The 22917-nt window shown below is 40.8% G+C and overlaps 1 protein-coding gene across 11 annotated transcripts in view; it reads left to right on the plus strand.

The window, feature by feature from the left end:
• arhgef10lb (Rho guanine nucleotide exchange factor (GEF) 10-like b) overlaps positions 1-22917 on the plus strand; it is a 32567-nt gene that overhangs the window by 7679 nt on the left and 1971 nt on the right. For 9 of the 11 annotated variants that reach the window (XM_028992531.1, XM_028992529.1, XM_028992530.1 and 6 more), the window contains 22 exons: positions 1577-1675; positions 1770-1900; positions 2926-3039; positions 5318-5426; positions 5632-5735; positions 6306-6383; positions 6574-6753; positions 7936-8052; positions 9221-9313; positions 9781-9951; positions 10835-10980; positions 11568-11740; positions 13183-13298; positions 13724-13851; positions 14481-14581; positions 14705-14823; positions 18175-18261; positions 18872-19080; positions 19177-19334; positions 19690-19832; positions 22512-22680; positions 22779-22901. In XM_028992531.1, coding sequence (XP_028848364.1) covers positions 1577-1675; positions 1770-1900; positions 2926-3039; positions 5318-5426; positions 5632-5735; positions 6306-6383; positions 6574-6753; positions 7936-8052; positions 9221-9313; positions 9781-9951; positions 10835-10980; positions 11568-11740; positions 13183-13298; positions 13724-13851; positions 14481-14581; positions 14705-14823; positions 18175-18261; positions 18872-19080; positions 19177-19334; positions 19690-19832; positions 22512-22680; positions 22779-22901 — 2868 coding nt within the window. Of the gene's footprint in view, positions 1-1576; positions 1676-1769; positions 1901-2513; positions 2622-2925; positions 3040-5317; positions 5427-5631; positions 5736-6305; positions 6384-6573; positions 6754-7935; positions 8053-9220; positions 9314-9780; positions 9952-10834; positions 10981-11567; positions 11741-13182; positions 13299-13723; positions 13852-14480; positions 14582-14704; positions 14824-18174; positions 18262-18871; positions 19081-19176; positions 19335-19689; positions 19833-22511; positions 22681-22778; positions 22902-22917 lie in introns of those variants that run through there. The other 2 variants (XM_028992537.1, XM_028992538.1) reach the window with 2 other exon arrangements.

Genomic DNA, 22917 nt, shown 5'->3' on the forward strand with positions numbered 1-22917 from the left:
TAACCAAAAAGGCAGCACGGGAGCTTTTGAATGCTGGAACAGGGTTGTGGCAGTTTGCTGTGCACCAAGGTGATTTATAAAAATTGGGCTAAAAGAGCTCTGGCAATTTCAGAACAGGGAGCTAAACTAAGAATAACAAAATGACAGACTCAGAATCTTAGCATACAGGAAACTGTACCAATGCCACATTTTTCCTAATTAAAGTAAAATAAAGAAAAAAGTAAATGTAAGCCAGGATGCCCAGGTGTGCCTGGGTATGCAAGCTTTCATTGTAAAGACATTTTTTGTAGAGTTCTTACTAGTGTTGTAGTCAAAACCACCTAAACTGGGATCAAGACATTGCAGTGACCGGAGAGTATCAAGATCAAGACACTGCCGAGACTTGAGGGCACCAAGTCCCAGACTGGAACAGAGACCAAGACACGCTAAGGCAAGACCAAGACCAAGACCAAAAATAGACTAGGGCTAGAATGGACTTCACATTACTCAGATCAACTGTTGAGAAAAAAGGCGTTGCTGTAAAGTGTCATTACTCGTTAAATCTAATTCATGATATCTTTTCAATTATGTTCTCCATATTTCTCACATCCAGCATCTCCCGGATTTTCATAGTTCCGAGGCCTGATGGAAAATAATATTCTCAGCGATCCTCTCCTATAACCATTTTATCAGCCTTTGTCAAGGCAAAGAGATGGGATGTACCAGAGAAATGTTCATATTAAGACTCTTTTATACCAGGGACAGAGGCCTTGAGTAAACTACGAATATGTACTGATGTACTCATCCCTTGCTTTGAATTGAAGACAATGTACATTTGGCTCTCAAATGTTCAGTGCTACTCTTAAATACATTTTCTTCTTGTGTATGACTTATGACAACTTAAAACCTTTTGCTGTGTGTATTAATTGGTGAATCGATGGCTTCTCATGAAAAATAATTTGTCTGAAGCAGTAACCCATGAGTTATTTGGGACTGTTCTATAGAAGCTTCAGAAATATTAAATAACTTTCCTAATGTTGTGCCCACAGACTGTGGAATAGAAACTTGTGCCCACAGAATTTCTTTTTTGCATTTCCTGGTTCTTAAGGTGCTCTGTAGTAGTAGTGATCAAGCTGCTTGCAAAAAACGAAATATTCCTCCTGAACAAACAACTTTACCACACATACGCAAACTAAGTACTGTTCTTAGAGGATATGCTGTTTGCTCGCTTTTCCCCATCCAATCGAGACCGCCATGTCCGAGACCAAGACGAGACCGAAGCCGGAATAGCGTCGAGACCAAGACGAGACAGAGACCACAAAAAATTGGTCTCATGACCAATAACTTTCCTTTTTTTATTTTGCAGACACTTTTATCCAAAGCAACTGGTCTCGAGAACTACAACACTAGTTATTACTACTTGCTCTTCAGTAAATCCCACTAGATTTCAGTAGCTCCCCCAAACCCTCCAATTTTATGGGACAGCAACATTTTGATAGTGAACTGTACCCCTATAGAACATACTCTCCATCAGACCTAAAAGCTCCTAAAATACCCATGAAAGAAGCCAATGATTACCCATGATGCTCTGTTTTAGGGAGGCCAGCACTGCAGCAGCACAATGAGTCTCAGTCCGCCCAAACAGAGGTCATCTATGATGATGTTCCCAGTGAGACTGTCCCGCTTGCAGATGGAGGTTAGTCAGTGTGTGAGGTTATATTTCTATAAAATACAACATTGTGTGTATGAGTGCTTGTGAGTAATGGAGACATTACCTCTGTTGGTACTAGAGGATATGATTTATGAAGATGTCCAGAGTCCAGACGATCACATGGGCCCGGATAATGGCTGGAGCTCCAGTGAATTTGAGAGCTATGATGAACAGTCAGATGGAGACTCCAAACCAACTACTCGCAGCAAGGTGAGCTGCATTTTTACAAAGTTGTCATCAACAACTGACATTTATACGGTTTTATCACACTTTAACATCACATTTCTATATTTCACCAAAATTCTGACATGTATAACAATAGGACTAATGGCTCCGAATACACATGGCTATTTTAACAGAATCTTTAACATTTAATGATATCTGTTTATTGCATTCAAGACAAAAAATGTGCAGCTTTATAGACAGGCTGATTCAGGGTCAATTCAGGGCCATAGCGACTATAAGGCTGGAACACGAAAGGCGGCCATATTGAAATACATAATAGATAATATAGGAAAACAGGAAGTGTAGTTGGTGTTGAATTTGTTGCCATTCCCCACAAGATGGCAACCTTTGTTTATGCATTTCAAATTAAATGGCCATATATTTTCACTGGGAGACACTTTCACCAGGAAATGTTATGTCTTTCTGTTTAGTTTTTTTTATGGTGTGTAAACCATCAAAAAGCATGAAATGAGCTCCAAATTGTGAATGTTGGCATTCAAAGGGTCTTAAGGAGGGAGCTTATTTCTTAGACCAGTGAGTCTCTCTCACTTCCTCCTGTGGGCTTCCGATAATCAGCAAGCCACACATGTATTCAGGGGTTTTTACAGTCTGGGTTCTCTCAGATTCACTGAAGTCAGTACTGGAGCGATACACTGAATACTTGGGGACCCTTGTGTGGTGTTAGGACTGCCAGAACGTGTCTCAGGTAATACATATCTACGCTGATTAATCTCCAAGTCTCTGTTAGCCATGCACTGGGTGTAAAATAGGGTGGAAACACCAGCGTCAGGAATGCTGCACCTTTTTCACACGTTACCACTTAAACAGACTTACAGCTTTGCCTTGAGCTTTTCTGTCTGCTGCATTAATTCTGTCCTTCCTTTCTGATCGTGTTTCCTTTTCTTCACTTTTGTCTTTTCCCTTGCCAATTTCACCTCTGTCTCACACCGGATCTGGATCACATTTGTATTCTGCCCTGCTTCGTTCCGCTTGGCCTGGCCATGCTGTAGATCTCGCCTGATGTGCAGCGACTGAAGGAGCGTTGTGTCAGGACCAGGCGTGAGCTGGCAGTGCGCTTGGCAGGGAGAGACTTTCCCAACATCAAACAAAGTTACGACATCAAGGTATCGCTTAAGACTAGGGTCAAGTAGCTTGCAAAAATGATCAGCTCAGACCAGACAACATTGGTATAAATAAATCACAAACTTGACTACTTTATGACTATCATGTGTTGAGTGTTGAGTCAGAGTTAAGTCTAGGTTTTTGGACTAGAACTTTGTCTTTACCTTGTCTGATTATCCCCTGATTTAATTATTCTCATCTCACATATAAGTAAATATCACACATAAATCTCATCTCTCTGCTGTGTCCCGTCTTTGTCAGTCCGTTGTCATGACTGTCCTGGTTGTATTTTGTGTGTGTGTGTTTGTGTCTCCTGGATTTTTTCTTTGATCCTTGAGCCTGTTAATTTCTCTTCCTTTGTCCACCACACCTAAAATGACAGTGTGCAGTCGTAGGTTTAAAGAATTAACATTAAAAAATGAAGGTACGAAGTGATTAGTTCGGTGCATTTAACAGATCAAAACCCTATATTTATAATGTACAGTAGCTAAATAAATCAGTTGAGTACCACTAGTTGCAGTATTTGGGTAGATTTATGTCCCCAGTTTAGGAGGTTTCCCCGATTAGTCTGGAATATTTGATTTAGTAAGAAAGCAAGAGATGCACGCTTTCATTTGGCTGAGTACTAAAATTTAGAAAGGTGAAGCTGATTATTGAGGACAAATAAGATGTGTCATACACACGATGTACTTTGTAAAGTATATCTAATCTGAGATGTTCCCAAACAAGAAGAAATGATCATGTTCTTAATGTGACCATGGTTAAAAAAAAAAGAAGTCCAAAGGAAGTTCTCTTTTCTATGTGTTTGTGTATGTGTAATAATATTCGCATACAAAAACAAATGGGTGGTAGTAGCCTAGTGGGTAACACACTCGCCTATGAACCAGAAGACCCGGGTTCGAATCCCACTTACTACCATTGTGTCCCTGAGCAAGACACTTAACCCTGAGTTGCTCCAGGGGGACTGTCCCTGTAATACTGATTGTAAGTCGCTCTGGATAACGGCGTCTGATAAATGCTGTAAATGTAAATGTAAATGACTGACAAGCCAGTGGTTGGCCTAGCAGGTAAGGAAACGGACCCATAAATGGAAGGTTGTGGGTTCGAAATCCAAACTGCCAAGGTGCCACTGAGCAAAGCACTGTCCTCACCCACTGCTCCATCGTCCCCCAGCCTTTCATGGCTGCTCACTAAGGGTAATGGTTAAATACAGAGAACACACAGTGCTGTGCTGCAATGACAATCACTTCACTTTCATACAGAATATATACAGTACTGTGTAAACTGTTTATCTAAGCTGCAAACTATTTTGTTTATGTGATAACATATGCTACGTCAAACATTGATCAAATATTCATTTATCTAAAACATTTATTGCTGAATTTTCTTTTTTCTCTCACTAAATGCTGACTATGTTTATCAGGGAAAAGACTCTGTTATCCTATTGAGCAGCTATACAATATTGTTTTTCATCTGTAAATTTTTGCTTCTAGTTGGGAGAGATGAACCTCCAGTTCTTGTAGCAGATCTGTAGAAATCAACAGCTTTTCCCAAATCAAACGAGATTATTTCCACTTTAACTTTTTAATAACTGTTATTTGTGTTTTGCATTTTTAGTTTGTTGCTTCCTGAACAATTTCAGAGTGACTTTTAAGAAGATGGAAAAACCTTTATCTAGTTTCACTACTGTCTACAATTTTGCACAGTACTGTAAATCACTTAATATTTTTTTTAAATGTACAAATACATTTAAATTAATCCTGATTTCAATATTTACAGATACTTATGGCACATGCTCTTCATATTAAATTCATAGTGTAATGGAAGTTCTGAAGTGTCATTCTTTTTAGATTACACTGCCCTCAAACCAACAATTTACCAAACAGCTCGCTGGAGTGGCCAGGCAACGTTTTTAAACAATGAGGAGATACACAGGAACACTAGACCAACTCACTCTCCTCCATTGTCCTTTTAAACACATTGACCGCATGGCTACTAAAAGAACAATTTAAATTTACATGATGTTTCAGGTGCGCCATTGGGCAACAATGTACATTATTGATCACTTCTACATGTTTCTATATCATTCTATATATGCCGAAACAAGAAGGAACACTTTGTAGTTCCCATAAACTCATTATTCTAACCCAACAGCAATATTGAGTACTGAAGTTTGTGGTATAACATTGCAGTTCCTGTAAAACTATTTAGTTTTAGTATATAAAGCAAATAACCACTACAGTTTCAGTTTCAGCATAACAGTATTACCATCAATCACAGGTCCACCAGCTGATTAAAGCTGCAACGAATGGGACTAAAGATGGACTGGAAAAGACCAAGATAGCCATGATGCGCAAAGTCTCCTTCCTGAACAGAAAAGAAATCACAGGTACACTTAAAACACTGTACAACGTTAGTTGTGTTTTTTACTGTGAAACACGTTATCCTTTGGACTTTTTTTTTTTTCTGGTAACCTGTACATATGAGGACACCATGTTGTCACGACAGCCATGATCGTGCTGTGGAGTGCTGGATTGTGTGGATGAAGACTGATTGGATCCTGGGTCTCTGTGTTTCTGATTATTTTTCCACAGAGGATACTGAGGATGATTCAGGCTACCTGGATGTGACCGTGTCTGATGTCAAGCACCCTCCCCCTGAACTGGGTCCCATGCCAGAGGGGCTGAGCAGCCAGCAGGTGTGTGTGTGTGTGTGTGTGTGTGTGTTCCTTTACAAAGCAAAAAAATAGCAAAAGGTTTGTTTTATGTTTTGTAAATACATTTTATAATAATTAATATTGACAACAGGCAAAATGGTCTTAGATTGAGGGAATATCATTCGTAAGGTGTGAGTCCACTGAGACACCAGTCTATCAAAGAAGTGCATTCATTTATTTATTCATTTACTAATGTTTAGGTTGTATGTAATATGAGCATTATAAATGTTTAACCACCCAATGGAAAATTCATACATTCATTATTGCACATTTTACATATTAATTTAAATTTTCACAAAGAAGTGTATTACACAAGGTATCTGCGCTGTCTTAGATCTTCTGTATACTTATATTCCTACACATTTTTAATGAGAGAGAAACAAACACATACAAAATATGTCTCTCTATATATAAATATACTGTATGTACATTAATATTAAACAGACATTGTACGTGTATTGACAGACTGAAATAAACAGTACAGTCGTGAGTAGTCCTATGTTTCCCTCCCTGGGGTTTATAATCGCTACGCTTGCTTTTGTTTGTCTCCAGATTGTACGACGGCACGTTCTCAACTCCATTGTACAGAGTGAGAAAAGCTACCTCGACTCCCTCAAGAGGGTGCTGCAGGTAAACAACAATCTGAAGTCTGCTTGGATCCATGGGGAATACTTTGAGCCAAAGTTTGTGTTTTGATGGTGATACTGCGGTGCACTTGTTTGAAACTAGGAGACAGCATGTGGAATAAACTTCCGTTTCCTTTTGGTTTCATTTACCTGTCTGTACATACAAAATTATTAATTAATTTTTTTCCCTGCAGGAGTACCAGAAACCCTTGTTGGAAGCCCAGCCTCGCATCTTGAGTGCTCGAAAGATCCAGCCCATCTTCTTCCGGGTCAAAGAGATCCTTCAATGCCACTCCATGTTCCAGATCGCTTTGGCCTCACGTGTGGCGGAATGGGACCAGATCGAGAAGATCGGGGACCTGTTTGTAGCCTGTGTAAGAATTAGGCATCTAAAAGCAGATAGGAACAGGAAACTGAGCCCAAAAGGTTACTACACTTGCACTCTAGTGAGAAGAAATGAGTCGCAGAAATATCGAAGCCTGTTTTAATTATCACATAAACCACCTGATGTCAGACATGATATCAGTAGCATTATTAGACCATGAAACATGGATTGAGTATGGTGATTAATTTTACCTACTGAAATGATTTAAAATCTCTTTTACCTTCTGTCCATCCTTTCTTAAGCTGCAAATGCTGGTACATGTCTAGCTTTGCTGATCTTCCTCTTTCTGAGAAGCAGAGGACACTTTTTGTGTTAATTATCTAATGTATGTTGTTTGATGTGCAATTTAATGATTGTTAGCATCCGTATTTCCTGTCAAGTTCACGTACCATTAAGAATCCTTCTAGGCTTCTTTTTGAGCTCTTCGTTTGAGCTCTGGTTTCTTTGGAATGCTGTATACATTAACAACATTAACAACTTATTATTTACAAGGGCTGCAATTAGATTAGGTGAAACCATGCGAGGTGGAGTGTTCTGTTAAGCAAGTACGCAAATTGTATTAGAGTTTCGAGACTTTAAGACTACGTTTTTGCAATTAAGGTACATCTAATCTAAAGGACAAGCTGAAGGACAAGCATTTTTTAATCTTTCAAAACAAGTTGTTTGCTCAGCTGAAAGCCGATATTGAATGTTAACTTTTACAGTTTGACTGAGCTCTGTATAGTTTGTGTGTAGTTTTATAAACTTGGCAGATGTATGTTGGCGGTGTATGTTGAAAGACCAAGAGACAATCCTGTCTGATTCTTACCCAAGCGACTCTAGCGCTTCTATTCTTAGACGCTTTTGTACATCAGGGCCTCAGAGCTGCAGGCTGGAAATGTGCTGCTAAACTCAGCATTTCTATTTTGACCATGTTCATTTCCTGTGCAGTGCCCAGACGGCTGCTGGCAGCAGCGAACAAAAGGCAAAGTGTGAGGCAGTAATCAGGACAACTGCAGTAAAAAACAAAAAAACTCCTCTTCATGCACTTATAAGAAACTTGCTACCCAGGGGCAGAATGTCCCACTGTGTTGTCAGAGCCATAAGGACTCTGAAGACTGTTTAATCATGTCTTTGTGTTCCAGCAGATTTTCTAAATCCATTCCTGTTTTTTTCTTTATTTTGTTTGCAGTTCTCCAAATCCATGGTCCTGGATGTGTACAGCGAATACGTGAACAACTTCACCAATGCAATGGCACTGATCAAGAAAGCCTGTGTGTCCAAACCAGCATTTCTGGATTTTCTTAAGGTGAACAGCCCGGGACAAGGAAGCTTCTAGTTCAGTGATCTACTTATTAACCTTTTTTTCTGTTGACACAAAAGACATTGGTATCTACTGGTGAACAGCTCTATATGAAAGTGCATTATTGTGTACAGACTGGCACAATGATAATATTGCAGTACACCGCATTCCAAATTATTATGCAAAGTATATTTTTTGCTGGTTATCCTAAATAATCAACCCTTAGAGTAACATTTTAACAAACCTCCCAATGCTAAAAGTATTTAAAAAAAAAAAAAACAAAGTTTCAAAACTTTCATTATAAAGGTTGTAAAAAAAAAAAAAAAAAAAAACTGAATGGATTTGTAGCACCAGGAGGTCATCAAAAACATCTTCACAGGTCAAGTTAGCCACGTATTTGATAGCAGCTTCACAATTCTTGCTTCCATTGAACTTGTGACTTTTTTTTTTTTTTTTGGAGCATTTCTGCTTGAATTTCTTTGCAGGATGTCAGAATAGCCTCCCAGAGCTGCTGTAATCCAAACAGTGAACCGCCTCCATCCTCAAAGTCCTTTCGCTTGAGGATGCTCCAAAGTTTCTCAATAGGATTTATGTCTGGGCACAATGTGGGCCATAATTCATCTCCTTTTATGCACACAGCAGCCAATGAAGCAGAGGTTTTCCTTGAATAATGAGATGGTGCATTGCCATGCAGTTTCTGCTTGTGAGCGTTGGTTAGGGGTGGCAGAATAGAAGGTTTATGCATAACTGCAAGACTCTACACCTTGATGTTCATGGGACTCCAGAGGCACTAGCAGCTTCAAATACTAGTTTGCTGCATTGCAACGGCATTTTGGTCCAATGTATTTGTCTGGCAGAAACCGTGCCTCATTGTGCCTTTATCTGCATGAAGCCTTGTGCTTTGCTTAATAATGTGTAATGTCTTTCTTCAGCAGTCTTTCCTTTAATTGGCCTCACCTGGCAAATTAATTGTTACACACACACACACACATATACATACATACATACATGTATATGTATGTATCTCCAATATACAGCACTAGTCAGTGCTGTATATTGAATCTGATAATCACCTGTAATGATTACTTACCAGAACTGGAATGCAGCAGTGAGGGTTGGTGGTGTTGGAAGTGACGTAACTTGTAGTGATGACACCTCCCTGTATTCACTACAGAAAATTCAGGCTGCCAGTACTGACCGGGTGACTCTGTATGGCCTGATGGTAAAGCCCATCCAGCGCTTCCCTCAGTTTATCCTCCTGCTGCAGGTGAGCACACACGCAAACACACACATATGTGTAAAGTCCATAATTACACTAATAAATTCTGTTTATTTTAATAGAAATTATGAAACTTATCAATTGTGTATCATAAGCTGTTCAAAATGGAAACAACTTTTTTGGGGGGTTTTGAGATATTTATGAACTATTAAAATAACTGGTGTTCTTGTTGTTTGACTGTTCCTCTTTAGTATTGTTTAGTACTCAGTGGGGAGAGGGTATCTCTGAAATTTCCTCTGAACTCATCATCAGTGGAAGTGAAAGCAGTGGTGCAGCAGCACAGTTGTGCATTAAGATCATTAGAAAGGATCTGTGTATGCACTAGTGTTTGTGGTTGTGTGTGTGTGCGCACTTGCATATAGAGGACCAGCAGTGTGTGAGTGTGTTTAAATGATTTTTCTGCTATAAATGTGTGTGTGTGTGTGTGTGTGTGTGTGTGTGTGTGTCCCACATAGGATATGTTAAAAAACACCCCCGTGGGACATCCAGACCGCCTGAACCTGCAGATGGCGCTGACTGAGCTGGAGACGTTGGCAGAGAAACTGAATGAACACAAACGCCTGGCTGACCAGCTGAGCGAGATCCAGCAGCTCGCCAGCAGCGTCAGTGACCGCGGCCTCAGTAAGGTGAGGATTTTCTGCTCCTGGTCATGGCTGTGTGCAGCTGTGCATTTGCTGCCATGGCTGCTGTTTCATGTCTAGTCCCGGAGGCGCAGCATCACAGAGTTTATTAAGCAATAAACCGTGAGACCTCAATGCCTTAAACCGCATTAACTGTGATAAATCACTGAAACACAAAGCCTCTCATGGTTTATTTCTTTTCTGAATCACTTTGTTCTGCTTCTAAAATCTGAGCCTGTGACCTTATATATCCAATCATCTGATGGGGAGCCAAGAGGGACTTCAGAAATGGTATTAGGGGACCACTAAAACATATTTTTCTCATGTCAATGAGATACAGAATTATGCTGTAACTCTCAGCGTCTCCTGACTACAAAATCGTCCTATAACCTCTATGAATTAATAAAGTAGTATTTTAATTTAGTTTAATTTAATAATGATAGGATTTATTAACAGTATTCATTTCTAAATCCATAATCCATGCTATTGCTGGCTCCTTGTGGTCAGTAGAGGGCGCTGCAGTCCTCTCTGTGGACTCCAACCAAGAGCATTTAAAATAGTATAATAACAAAAGAAAGCCCATCATGCATTTTTTAGATCCCTATGGTCTCGAGGACATACTCTGAAATAAGATTTGCTTTATGTATTATACATGCAAAATGTATACTACAGTATCTATTGAACTCTCTACTAAGCAAATTGCTTCACCGACAGCAAATATTTCTTAATGAATCTATTTTCAGACATTATTTGCTACTTCTATAGCTGCTGCAGCAAATCTCATTCACTAAAGCTCTATGGTCCACTTGCTGTTTTTCAGTGCAGGCTCATGCTGCCCAGATTTCTGCTCTGTGTGTTCATAAGTTCATCCCCACATTGTATCTTGCAGCTTTTGAATTCTGAACAGAGGCAGTTGATTGTGTGTGAAACTCTTTTGGAGACGGTATACGGCGAAAAGGGCCAAGTCCTCAAGTCGAAGGAGCGGAAAGTCTTCCTCCTGAATGACGCACTGATCTGCACGAACATCAACAGCAAGTGAGTCTTCCCCCGAAGCCATGAACTTTGATATGTTAATTCGGCTGTCCTGAAAGTCGCTTCTGCTTTGATGTTTTAAAGCGTTTGGCCAATTTGCCTCCTCTGCGAAACCTTTGGTAAACTGTGACTGATGCACATGGACTCTCTCTTGTTCGTCCCTTTTAAAAACAGTAGCTCTGAACCGGGCATTGACAGAATTGTTCATGAGGCAAGGTAACATTTGGAGACATAACTCCCTGCCTAATTACCACAGGGTCATTTGATCCTCCGAAAATTGTTGTACTGATTTTACACTTCACAGCTCTTCGGTCACGGGTGGAGGTGGAGGGCACTCAACTCAAACTCCAACACCGAAATCACAATGCTAATCATGCAGACTACAGGAATACATGAATAGAAATTTCTTTAAATCACAGTAGGGGGCATCGCGCCCACAGTCAATTCAGCGTATCACAAGATCCTGACTGCATTAAAAATTCCTGGAATTCTTTCATGACTTCGCAGCCTCTCATCATTCTTTGGTACTTCTATTTTTGGCTCCGTAAAGAATATATGAGCTGCATTTAAAGCTGTGTGTATTTGCACAGGGGGCCTCAGGATCTCAGCAGTCTGGTCCCTGTTGGTCCGAAGTACACAGTGAAATGGAGTGCACCCTTACAGCAGGTGCAGGTGGTTGAGGTGGGGAGGGAGACTCCCCAGAACAACGAGGTTGTCTACCCGCACAGTGGAACCAAGTGGCTTGGCTTCAACAGCACAGCAGGTAATCAGTCAGTCAATCAGTTAGACCACATCCCGCGAGATCACTTTACATAGATCTATTATTATTATTATTATTACTATTATTGTTATTATATGATTCACTGATAACACAAACTACAGATCCCATAATGCAGTGCACACTTTGCTGACAAACTGAGTTTGCATAGTGCTTTGGTAACTTTGAAGCACGAAAAGACGTCCGTCCGTTTTGAGCTGCTTCACAACCCACTTGCCGTTGACATGGAAACAGCTCCTGTACAGATTCAGCTGTAGTTTAAGGATTGCGTTTGGCAAGACAACTGAAGCACTCTATTATTGGATCTGTAGTTTGTGTGTTATCGCTGGGCCATGATAATAGATCTATATAAAGTTATCACACGGAATGTGGCCCGCAGGGCGCGAGTTGGATGGCCCTGAGTTAGTCAACCTACCAACACTGATAGAGGTATCATGATTCATGATCAAGTATTTGGCTGGCACCCTTATCCAAAGCCACTTGACAGCAGCAGTGTTTTGCTCAGGGATATTGAGTGGGATTTGAACCTGTGACTTTGTGGTCTTCTGTATACTATGCTATTAATTATTAAATCATATAATAATGACTGCTGCTCTGGCTTCAGATTGAATTAATATTACAAGTGCCCAGCTTGGTCTGTGGCTGCTCCAACAGAACATTGCTCAGTGGGGAACTGTGAGTGCATCTGAGGGAACCTTCACCCTGCTATGTCCTCCAGGGAATACTTCAGATTTGTTCTTTGTGTTTCAGTGCTTCAGAAGAGCTTCATAGCCCTCTGAGACTGAATATACCATAGACAAAAATCAGTGGTTTTTTAAACTTTTTTTTTTTTAGGCCAGAGACCCCCTATGGGGAAGATTTTATTTTTACAGATCATCTAAACAAGAAACCCAATTAGTATGATAAAGCATAACAACAGAATAGAATTTCACACGTTTCTACCTAATCTTTAATTGAAACAGGCCATTAGAAGAAGCAAAATATATATCTCCCTTCTAATGCTAATATCTAATATCAACAAACACGAATTGCAGCAGAGAGGTGTGTTTAGATATGTGAAAATACATATTTTAATCAACAGCGCAGTGGGTTATTTTCAGTATATGGTTTTTATTTTAAAGCATGTTATTCTGATTTATTACTACAGCCCCTATGATTGCCTTGCAGATTTTACAACATAAACTTAAAAGGGTTCAAAGAAGAAGACTCTGAGAAGTCTGTTTATTTATTCATATAATGGGTAAATTTGTTTGACTTTATTATTAAGCTTGCTCACACACCACTACACAAATCCATCTGCATTAGCCAGTGTGACTCCAATATGTGACACAAATGTGCAGCACTTTGAGAGCCAGTGACATAAAGGAGTACAGAGGACAATGGAAAAGTGTTTACTGGTGTGATGATATGTTCTGGATTTATTTTAGGGAAGGTGTTCATGGGTCCTCCCAGGCTTTATCAGGAGCTCCAGGAGTTGCAGCACGACCTGTCAGTGGTGGAGAACATCACCCTGATGGTTGGCACACTGCAGGGCTCATACCAGGTCAGATTTCTGAACACGGCAATGGCAAGGGTAGAATGTCAAATGTTTTTTTAAATCGTATTTCATACCCTCACTCCTTCTCAGGCCATGATACGTCGTTACTGTGTATGCAAAGGAATAAAAAAACATGTAGCTCATTATCAATTAATTTGTTCAAATTTTGTGGTCTGGGTTACAGAAATATTTACTCACCAACACAAAAAGATGTTTCTTGTCTTCAAGATGCACAGCTATCAGTCGTTTCTTGTTTTTCTGTTTATGTAAATCCTGAGGATGCCTGGCCTTACTCTAGCAAACAAGCTTGAAGCTTAGTGTGTAGTGGTATGAAAAATAATATTCAACATCTTTGGTTGGTGCCTGTGTGCTTTGCGTTTGTTTTAGTAATGATGGCACATAATAGGAAAAGGCTGTGTGACTTTGTGTAGAACCTTAACACCACGGTGGGACAGGACTGGTGCCTGGCACTCCAGAGGCTGATCCGCATCAAAGAGGACGAGATCCAGAGTGCCAACAAATGCCGTCTGCGGCTGATGATACCCGGCAAGCCAGACAAGTGAGTGGTGTCCCCTCTCCAACAAACGTGGGCGGGAGACGGTGACAAAGAACGAACCCTCCTCACTAACGTGGGTGGAGAGAACAAGATTAGTCTTGTTCATCCTTTTAACCCGACAAGCCAAGCCGCGGTGAACTGGTGCACTATTCCGGGTTTGCTCCGGAGCTGCATTTTCAGACACCAAGCCTGACGGGATCCCTCACGCCTGTCTGCTCTGGCTGATTTCTGCCACAACATATTACAAGTGTTCCAGTTCTCTCTGCAATGTGTCCTGGTAGACACGGCAGGAAAAATACTTTGTATGGGTTGCCAGGGGAGCATGAGAGGAAAGATGTTACAGTTCATTCACATGCCCCCTGCTCTTTATATCTGACTGGAACCGGCATTCTAAAATCAACTGTTTTGAACTGAAGGACAGGAAGAGTGGTATGTTTAAGCAACTCCCACTTGCTGTCATTATACTGCAGTCTTGTCCTTCACAGATGACCTCAAGTGTTCAGAAACCTTCAATTACCTCAGAGACACCATTCCACAGCCATTACACAGAACATTCAGCAATGTAGCCAAACAAATCAATTGCAGTGTCTCTGTGTGTGAGAGAGACTCAATTTGTGTCAATTGGTTTTCAGGTCTGGTCGTCCAGTCAGTTTTATGGTGATCTTGAACACCCCAAACCCTCTTAGTAAAATCACGTGGGTTAATCGTCTGCACCTTGCCAAGATTGCTCAAAGTAAGTCACTCCCAGCACGCACCATTATGCATGAACCCTAGAGCCTCCCATTTCAGTGTTATTTTAGGGGTGACTTTACTGGATTGTTCTGAGTATTTATTTATTTATTAATCATTTTTGCAGCAGAGGAAAACACACCAGGTTGGATTGTTGACGATGACGAGAAAAGTAAACCTCCATTCTGGTGTCCACTGCTGGCCTGCCACATGCCTGTTTTTTCCACCAAATCACAGGGATGCACGGTCAGTAATTTTCACTTTTAAATTGTGTGAAATTGAACAGAATTTGTGAGACAAATGTTCTGTTCTTCATGCGTCATTCTCTTGAGATTTTAACTCATTAAACCCCATGGTGACATGCTGAACATGTGTAGTCATGGCTTAACATATGATGTCCTGCTGTCATAAAAAGTATGTACACTAAAGTTTTAGGCAGGTGTGAAAAAAGATGTAAACTAAGACTGCTTACAAAAATCTAAATAATAATTTACAAAATGTAAAGTGAGCAAACAAGAGGAAAATCTAAATCAAATGATTATTTGGTGTTTTTACACTTTTTTTAAAAAAATTTATAATGGGTGCTAATGATCACCAATTACACATCTAAGTCATTCACACAGTCATTTACTAAAACAGAAACAGCTGTAGGAGGCTGAAAAAAAAAAAAAGAGATAAACTCTTCTACCAGGGCGAGTTATGGAAGACAGATGCGCTGTTCAAGCTTTTTGAAGAATCACAAAGGATCACTGTTGAGGAGTGTACAGGGGTCGGCCATGTTAATTTAGTTTAGCAGATGAAAGACACATCAAGCTTATTTCCCTTAAAAACTGGAAGATATCCAGCAGGACAGAAAAATGGCACATCACACGGTGCACGCAAGGAAATGTGTCCTTTAACCCATCGCCCTTCACGAGCAATGGGCAGCCGTGAAGGACGCCAGGGGAGAATTGTGCGGGGACGGTGGGGAACCTCAGTGACTGTTCGAGATTTGACCCTGCCTCTCTTTGATTACGAGTCCGCTGCCTTACCCACTAGGCCACCACTGCCCACCAGTTTCTTTAGAAGAAACCAGAGACTCCGACAAGCTTTCACTTGGTTGGTTACTGAAAGGGAAACATTTAGAAGGGTGAAGCTGGTTATTGAGGACAGCAAGACCTCTGTATTATTGGAAATAATTGTGAGAAGGCAGTTTGTTTGCCGCAGGCCTGGAGAGCCATACAATAGTGGTGTCCTCAATGCTGAGAAAAACGAGTAGGTGTATGATTGGCCCCAGATTTATTCTGCTAAATGCCCCATAGAAATGGGTCTGGTTTTTGTGTGTTAAAATTTAAAATAAAGGTGTACATTTTATTTTTTTTAAATAAAATTTAAAAGATCAGGTGTACAAACAGTGCAAATGGTCTAGAAGATGTTTTAAAAAGAGCAGGCACCCTTAACCTATGACCGAACAAACAAGGATTAAAACATTTAAAGATTTAAAATATCTTTCTATACAGTGAATTCATGCAGAATTGGCCATAAAGGAGCTCCTACACACCGCATGCTGAGTTCAGAATCAGCCCCACTGGATTACGTCTCGTTCCTAATGAAGCCCTTTTCTTGTTCTGCGTTCTGAGATGTGAGCTCTACAGTGTCTGTGTTCTTCCTGTGCCGGTGGCAAAACTCCAGAATCTCTATCTACAGGCTTGGCAGCTAAATGGTCGAGGAGAGCCAAGGTGGAGCGGCAGAGATTAAACCCAGTGAGATGGGGTGGGGGGTGTCTGAATGAATCTGGCACAGAACAGCCTGTAGGAAACACTGTCCCCAGGTACCAATATCTCTTATAGGTGGCCTTCAGAGGACAAGAACGGGAAGCTTCCAAGCCTACTTCATGCAGAGGACTCATCTGTGCAGAAGCACCCAAAAAAAAGTCAAACAGATTTCAATTTACATAATTAAGTTTCATGTGGAAATATTATCTGACTAAAACTGTAATGAATAAAATTCTGTAGGCTGAACTACTGTTTCTCCAACACATCATGTGTTTCATTAAATACAGAGGTCAAACTGAGCGTTTCCACAGGGCTAAGTTATGTTGACCTGGTTTCAGTACGTTCCACAATGCAGAAGAGGCTCCATACGGACCGCTCGCTGTGCTGCAGTTTGTAGTTCCTGCTGGGAGAACACAGCTTCTGTTCTCACCTCCCAGAGCTACATTACCCCCCTCCAGTAGTCGGTACTGGGGGGCTTCCCTAAAGTAACCTGCTGTGTTATGCAGCAACAATTACCTAATAGGTTGCATAACACGCTGTCATCTACTCAATGCTGCTTACTGTTCATTTAATATAACATTCATATAACAGCTTAACTCTTAAACAAATTACAATTAGGCTTCCAAACGAGGAGAGCCTCATTTATTGGTGCCACAGCACACCAATGCTTTTAATGTTATTACATCATTAAATTATCAAGTAGTTTTCAAAAATCAGCATGTCCATTAGAGGTGTGAACCTTCACTGGTCTCACAATTCAATTAGATTATCATTTCAGCGATTTGATTCTACTCGATATTTCGATGCTTCTTCATTACTTCACATCATGTTTTCAAAATTAGTGAGATGAGAGCAATTCCTACCTGGAGCAGCGCTGTACTTCAATCAGACAGCCACAGCCCCTGCTGGGCACTACTTTTTAGCTTTTTATGCCGCTGACAGAAAATCAGATTCATCCACATTTGCACCGTGATTCATCAATTACGATATTAAGTTCAACCAGTACCCACTGTTGCCTAATCAGTAAACAAACCAAACTTACAATTACATAAAATGATCTGTAATATATTACATACAACATTACCTGAAACTATCAAAGATATCATTTAAGTTACTAAAAATAAATGATTAGGAATTAGAAGAATGACAACTCAATGATGTAATGACCTTGCTTGGCAAGAGCACTGTGTTTTGACAGACTGGAACTGCTGGTTGGTTACTGTGTGAATTTTTATCCTTATGCATATTAAACAGGCTTTGAGGGTCACGCAGTTTTAGCATGCAAAGTACTCACCGACCCCAAAACACCTAAGCACCCCCCACCCCCCACAGCTCTGAGCATGCTCTGTCACTGCCGTCTCAGTTTCAGCTGCCCCGTGTAGCCCTGAATAAAGCTTCTGTTCCCTCATCAAAGAGCCCCCCCAAAGGCTGTCCAGTACACCCAGTGTTTCCAAAGTCTTTGTGCCCAGCGCTCCATTAAAATAGTAATTTGGGACCACATTGGCTCGAATTTTATTATTTTCTTAAAAGGGATTGGGTGGTAAACATTTTCTTTGTGGTGACTCACTGAGTTCACTGAGCCGGCTGTAACCGAAGGAAAATAACAGAGTTAGATAATCCCTGGGAGATGACTTTTGGAGATTGGGGGCTCATTTCTCTTTCCCGTCTCAGTGCGGTCCATATTGACTCGCCGATATTGGACGTTCGGTGACATACATAGAAATGAATCCAGGCGGTGGGCTTTGATGTGTCTGCCTCTCGCAGCAAAATATTGTAATGACCGTACAAAGATGCTGTGTCCTATATGACGAGCACTAACCGGGCGTGTTATTCTGTCCTACAGCTGGAGGCAGCTCTGCACAACCCCGTCCACTGTGCCCTGCTTGGTTTTTCAGCAGCCAGTACCTCACTGCCCCAGGGCTACCTTTGGGTGAGAATCCTGAGCTTATCACCAAAACTCACACACACACACACACACACACACGCTGGCTGTATGTAGAGCTCTCAGTCCACAGCAGCTTTATATTCACACCGCGGCTGCGCCACGTGCAGCGCCTGATGAAACAGGTAGGGCAGGGGCTGGGCACGTGCAATTCTAACGGGGGTCTGTAAGACAATCTTTTACACATATAAAAAAAATGTTCAAATTGTTCAAGCCCTGTAATGTGTGTGTTATGTATAATTCACCATATTTCACTCTCAACCCCTGACTTCGTTTAACTTTGGTACTTGGCGGAAACAACATGATCTCACCCTGATCGAGCATTTAAATAATTTGATAGACATTTTAAAAGTTCTGAAAGCAAGGATGAAAGTTTTTTTTGGAACTGTATTCGAATTACTTCAGACAGATGCATCAAGTGTTTCACTTCAAAGGGCGCGGCATAAATACTTTATGCAGATAGCAGTGGTTGAACAGCATTCCATTTACATATCCTCCCTTTACCCCTGTGAAGTTGCACTGGGAGAGCCTGTCTTCCACTCTTAATCTCTTTAATGTTTGTTTTTTCCCGGGTTGTGCATTTCGTCTCCACGCTCAGGTGGCAGGTGGTATGGAAGGCAAGCATGGACAGGTGGAGATCTTCTCCCTGAACAGGCCTACTCCGTGCCCGGTGAAGTCCTTCCACGTGAAGTCACCAGTGTTGTGTCTGGAGTATGTGACCGAGTCAAGCTGCACTGAAATGGAAGATGCCACTGAGGGTCCAGTCAGGATTGGGTCCGCCATTTGTGTTGGGTTGCAGGATGGCAGGTATACCTGACTCCTTTTGGTACATTTTCTATTTTATTTTTTAATCCATTTGCTAATTTCTTTTTTTTTTTTTTTTTTTTTTTTTTTTTTTTTCAGCATCCTGGTGTACGGCACTGTGGACACTACATTGCAATGTGTCATGACCCTCCGGGATGCTGAAGGTTGTTCGGTCCTGTCCCTCAAACACTGCAACAACTTCCTGTGTGCTGGGCTGCAGAATGGAACCATCCTCATTTATAACAGAAAGAATGAAGGTGGGAGCCCTGCAGGTTTTAAGATATTCTTTTTCACCTGATGCTCAGTCAGTATGCTGCAGTTGTCTGGGTCAGATGCTGGTGAAAGCTGTTGAATTGCTGCAAGACTGCATTATGCAGATGGAAAGTAAACAATATTATGCATGAAAAATTGCATGCGACAAATTAGAGGGAAGATCCTGAATAAATGAGTGGCGAACTAAATGGTTGATGAGTGTAAAAATTATGTAAATTATATGCTCTGAATCCCAACCCAACTGAAGACCTAAGGGAGATGGCATTTGATGGCATCTCCACCTTGATTCAATACACCAGACTGATTTTATGAATTTCTTTTATGGGTCCTGTGTTGTAGATTGCTTCTGGGATGCCGGCAGCTGCAGAGAGTTGGCTTTGGGCTCTTCACCTGTGAGGACACTTCTGCAGGTGGAGATCTCGGTCTGGGCCAGCTGTGCCAACCACGTCACTGTGATCAACTGCTCCACCCTTGGCACACAGGCAGGTTACTTTACCACATATAGAACCAGGTTATTTAAGTAGATTTACAACAATGTTGAAAATAGTGAACTTTTGTGAACATTGAATGAGGGGGCTTACAGTATACAAACCCTTATAATCACAAATCCCAGCCAGTCAAAGAGAAACACAAGTCACCCTGTCAGTCATACTGTTCATTAAATTTCCATCAGTTCAAAGAGAGAGGGAGACAAGACTGAACATGTGCAATCTTATAGAGCAGGCTAATCTTATTAGATGATTTATGGTTGAAACCAAGGATCCGCTCATTTACAACAGCTCATTAATGGAAATCCTGCTGTGACACCCATTCAGTGGGTGCTGAGATAATGTTGATGGAACAATGTTCTGCAAACTTACACCTTGTGATGGCAAATCTGTTATGAACCAGCTAACCCAGAAAGTTTGAACACAACTATTTTGTAAATAATCTCTACATTGTATCAGTAAAACCAATGGTCAAATTCTGTTTTTTAATCAAATTATGTATGTGCTGGTATGGTACATTTTAAATAAAACCCACATCCACAGGTCAGATGTCAGACACAAATGTATTGCAATTGTAGACAACAGAAATAGGACCTTGCACTACAAATGTGTGTGATGAATTTACAAGTGCACGGTTATCCAGAAGTAGGGTGAATGAGAGTTGTCCATCACATTTTAAACTGTTAAAAAACTGTATAAGAAAAGGGCTGATTACATTCCAGCCCATTTATGCCATTGTGGTCCCACAGTCAACCCAGATTCTGAATGCATTTTGCTCTGGATGAATGAAAGAATGCAAATGTAAGAGGAAGGTTTCAGTAAGATGCAGGTACATGAGCATTGAATACCAGAGTCCTTTGCTGAAGTTACAGTAGGTGCAACCAGGTTTTCTGCCATGTGGGCTTGGTGTGGCAGAGAATTTCGAGTCGTTCATAAAAGGTATCCTTGCTGTAAGAAGCCTAACAGCATGTTGGCTTGTACGCTTTGATCAACTCTGACGGCTGGGCCAGCCCCTTCACTTTGCCAGGAGCAGAAGACCCCCTCCTGAAGACGCAAGGCATTCTGGGAGCGGACGATAGATAGGAAGTCATCAAGACAACACAAATTCTGATTCACACACACTATCTAGTTTTGAATCTTTGTTTCTGTTCATTTGGATCAAACTTCCTCTCTGTGTGACATCAAATAATTTACTGCCTTTTATACAACCTTATAAAAATAATTCTTTGAAGGAAGTTTGTTTGCTTAAGATCAGCAAACAATCAAGACGATTTCTTGGAAATACCAACTTTTCTTCAACAGCAGGCTGTCCTGCTCTACAGACAATTAAATGATCAGAAAACTGTACTAGGTACATTAGGAGCATATTTTGAAGAATCTAATACAGAAAACATATTTAGTTTTGTTAATAACCTTCAGTTATACACTATTGTCATCATAATAAGCGTCATGAGATGATCAGTAACATGAAGCAGTCAGGACAGTTGTCTAACTAGATTAAGAGAACGTCAAGAGTGTGAAATGAAAATATGTGATATATATATTTTAGGGTGAAACAAGTTAATCGAGTAACTCGAGGTACATTCTTTGCCTCGAGTCTTCGTTTAATCAGTCAGCAAAGTCCGTCTATTATCGTGTAACTCCTGCTTTGTAGGTTACTGCGCATCGCAGTTTCATTGTTTTAACTGAAGCACAGTTTCAAGGCGGCGCAATTTATTTTACGCTCTATGGCGTCTCTGGAAGGTCCCGGAATCTACCGCATATTGATGTCTACCAACTGTATAAAACATCCTGAAAACTAGAGCAAGTAAACAAGAGCATGCAAAAAAGAGCATGCATGCAACACATCAAGCGCTCACTCGGCAGAATGAGAGAGAGTAATTGGATACAGTTGGAAACGGAATTGTTTACATTGGATTATTGGTAATAATTGGTGGCCTAGCAGCGGTGGCCCAGAAATCAGAAGGTTGCCGAATCCCAATCCTCCCAAATCCCTAAGGTCCACTGATCAAAGCACCGTCCCCACACACCACGCCCTGGGCTGCCCACTGCTCACCAAGGACACATTTCGTTGTGTCACCGTGTGCTGTGCTGCAGTGTTTCACAATGACAATCACTTGACTTTCACTTCAAATTCAAATTTTATTTGTCACATACACAGTCATACACGGTATGATATGCAGTGAAATGCTTTTATACTTGAACAATTCTATTCTATTTAATATTTTGTACCTTTGTACAAAGGTACAAAATATAGGATACACCACGTTTTCTTTTTTTTTTTTATTAAAATAAAACTAAGGGAAATAGGTTAACTTATTTTTGTAATGTTGTATTTCATGTTTTTTTTTTTTTTCATGTTCATCATAAATGTTTCACAGATGATTAAATCAACAGTTGATTAAATGGGTTTAGTTTGGGAGCCAATAAGCATCAGGTTTTAAGCTTTTATATAATGAAGAGCTGTTATAATATAATGCTGTTATTTGTGAGGAATGACAGCAAATTTTAAGAGGCCTTTCATGTTGTATAAAAACACAAATGTATGATTTATCCGAGTACTCAAATACAAAAATATTCCATATTTGCAGTTGCATGGAGTGTCTAGGCCTTTGACTAGTTTCTGGAGAGGGCAGTCCGGTGAATTTTATGGTCTTTTCCTCTTTTGCTCAGAGTTTCGAGGCACACCCAGACCCTGTTAGCGTGACGCAGATGGTGTGTGCTGGAGGCGGGGTGTGGATGGCGTTCTCCGAGGGCTCATCTATCCGTTTGTTTCACACTGAAACTTTGCAGCACTTGCAGGAGATCAACATTTCCACCCCATCTGCCTACCTCAGGCCAGGTGAGTCTCTCTACAGAAGAACACACAGGCCATCCATTAGGAACGTGAGGTTTTCAAACCATAATATAATCTGTTCTTTGACCATCATATGTCTGCAGGTCAAAAGACTGTCTTTGTCAGTAGTCTACTCATCTGTCAGGGTCTTCTGTGGGTTGGTACCACACAGGGCATCATAATCACGCTTCCCATCCCCAAACTTGAGGGGATTCCTAAAGTAACCGGTAAGGAACCACTGGT

Source organism: Denticeps clupeoides, chromosome 10, assembly GCF_900700375.1.
Source record: "Denticeps clupeoides chromosome 10, fDenClu1.1, whole genome shotgun sequence".
Taxonomy (NCBI): Eukaryota; Metazoa; Chordata; class Actinopteri; order Clupeiformes; family Denticipitidae; genus Denticeps; species Denticeps clupeoides.